The 2039-nt window shown below is 33.0% G+C and overlaps 1 protein-coding gene across 1 annotated transcript in view; it reads right to left on the bottom strand.

Moving 5' to 3' along the window:
- Nucleotides 1-1751: 1751 nt before the first annotated feature.
- The window catches only part of LOC119346021 (cytosolic sulfotransferase 8-like), a 2350-nt gene continuing 2062 nt past the window's right edge, over nucleotides 1752-2039 (bottom strand). The window contains exon 3 of the mRNA XM_037615781.1: nucleotides 1752-2039. This exon is cut by the window's right edge and continues 2 nt beyond it. Within this exon, the coding sequence (XP_037471678.1) occupies nucleotides 1939-2039 (101 nt within the window). The 3' untranslated portion in view covers nucleotides 1752-1938.

Genomic DNA, 2039 nt, shown 5'->3' with positions numbered 1-2039 from the left:
ATTTAAAATTTAATGGTCAAGATCTATTAGAAGTACCTGACTTATATAAAGACATGATGTACGTAAAGAATTGAACCAACACGTACATAAAAGAGAGACACAGCTACAATGTAATATAAAAAGGAAGATCACATAAAAAAGTCCTCACGCTAAGAGGAAAGAGCCATCATGAGAGATACAACTACTTTATAATATAAAAAGGAGATTACGTACAGGAAGAGTCTTAATGCTAAAAGGAAAGAGCCATCGCGATTTTAAAAAATCCCATCATCACACACGTACAGAAAAGAGAGACACTGCCTATAATATCTAAAAGAAAAACATCATTAAAAAAGAGTCCACGTGCTGTAAGGAAAGGGCCATTGTGATTTAAAAAAAATGCAACATCACACACGGCCAAGTCCAAAAATATGACGTGCCTTCTCCGTTTCTCATTAAAAATAAAGGAAAAAATGATACGTACAAATAATCACGTGTGATTTCCCTTTCACAAATAAAAGGAAAAATATTATTTTAATCCACATCATCAAGATTAAATCAACAACTAAATTTAAATTTTAGTGGTCAAGATCTATTAGAAGTTCCTGGCATATAGACACGGCGTACATACAAAATTGAACGAGGACGTACAGAATGTAAAGACACAACTGCTTTATAATATTATAAAAAAGGAGATCTGCCAAAAAAAGAGCCATCATGCCATAAGAAAAGGACCATCATTATTTAAAAAAAATCCATCATCACACACATCCAGATCCCAAATAATACGTGCCTTCTCTGCATTTTAATAAAATTGGAAAAAAATGATACGTATGAATAATCATGTGTGTTCCCCCTTTTATGAAATAAAAGGAAAAAAGATATGCATGGAATTTAATGGACAAGATGTATTCGATGTCCATGCCTATAAAAAGACACCACGTACGTGCAGAATTGAACCAAAACGTACCAAAAAGAGAGACAATGCCTTATAGCATCCTCATGTTATATAAAAAAAAAGAGTAATCATGTTTTATGTTGAAGAAACACACTGAACTTTGTCAAATCGCAGGCCTTGCATGTTTTCCTTATTTGTGGGTTAACATCACAAAATTATTTTCAATAGGCTTTAGTAACATATTGTTATTTTTTATTGGATAGTTGCACTGATCCTTGATAGTACCTAGATTGATTTTTTTAGAAGCCCACTTCATGTACATGGTCGTATAAATATATTTACCCAATACTAGAAATCAGTAGTGTACATTTATTTATTATTATATATGTCTAGAACCACTAAATGTTTTTGAAGCATGTTCGGTAATCAGATTAAATAAGATACTCGCTCTACTTCAAAAACTATGATTTATAGCTACATCAATAAGATTATTTGTAGTTTATCCAATTATAAATACAATATTTGACTTGGTGCAGATCATTACATGTACTTCATGCCACTAGATCGAATACATGCTAACTGATGATGCTGATAAATCTGAAGAAATCAATTGAACTAATCGAAGATATGTATGTACCTTTTTCTCTCAATCATAATAGTGCCAACTATTACATGTTCCAAATAGTAATATTTCATATGGTTATCCATACAAATTTCACTTCGCAATTCGTAAATATATTTACAATTAAGAACTAGAAATGAAAGTTCAGGTATGATCATTAACATAACTAGCCCGTGCAGATGCACGAGATGTTGACTAGTATAACTAACCAAAATCACACTGCAATGCATACGTAATGATTTAAGATCTGGATAGTTTTGTGCAGCAGGACAACGTAAGAGACTACAATAGTGCAAATAACAAATTATTCATAGTGCAAACAACATAGAAAGCATAACAGTGGAACGCCGCCATTGCGGAAGACAAGAGGCAGCTAGCATATCCTATTGATGCTTTATTTTAAATCGGTAAAATTCACCCATTGACGGAAAAAAAACCATCACAGCAGAGTGAAGCCTGATCCTTTGAACTTCTCCTCGAATATCGCATCTAGACATTTAGCCATCTCAGGTGTCAAATGGTTCACCCAATCTCCCACCA

Source organism: Triticum dicoccoides, unplaced genomic scaffold (assembly GCF_002162155.2).
Source record: "Triticum dicoccoides isolate Atlit2015 ecotype Zavitan unplaced genomic scaffold, WEW_v2.0 scaffold37015, whole genome shotgun sequence".
NCBI classification, from domain to species: Eukaryota; Viridiplantae; Streptophyta; class Magnoliopsida; order Poales; family Poaceae; genus Triticum; species Triticum dicoccoides.
The sequence above is the reverse complement of the archived record's forward strand: the minus strand, read 5'-3'. Positions and strand labels throughout refer to the sequence as shown.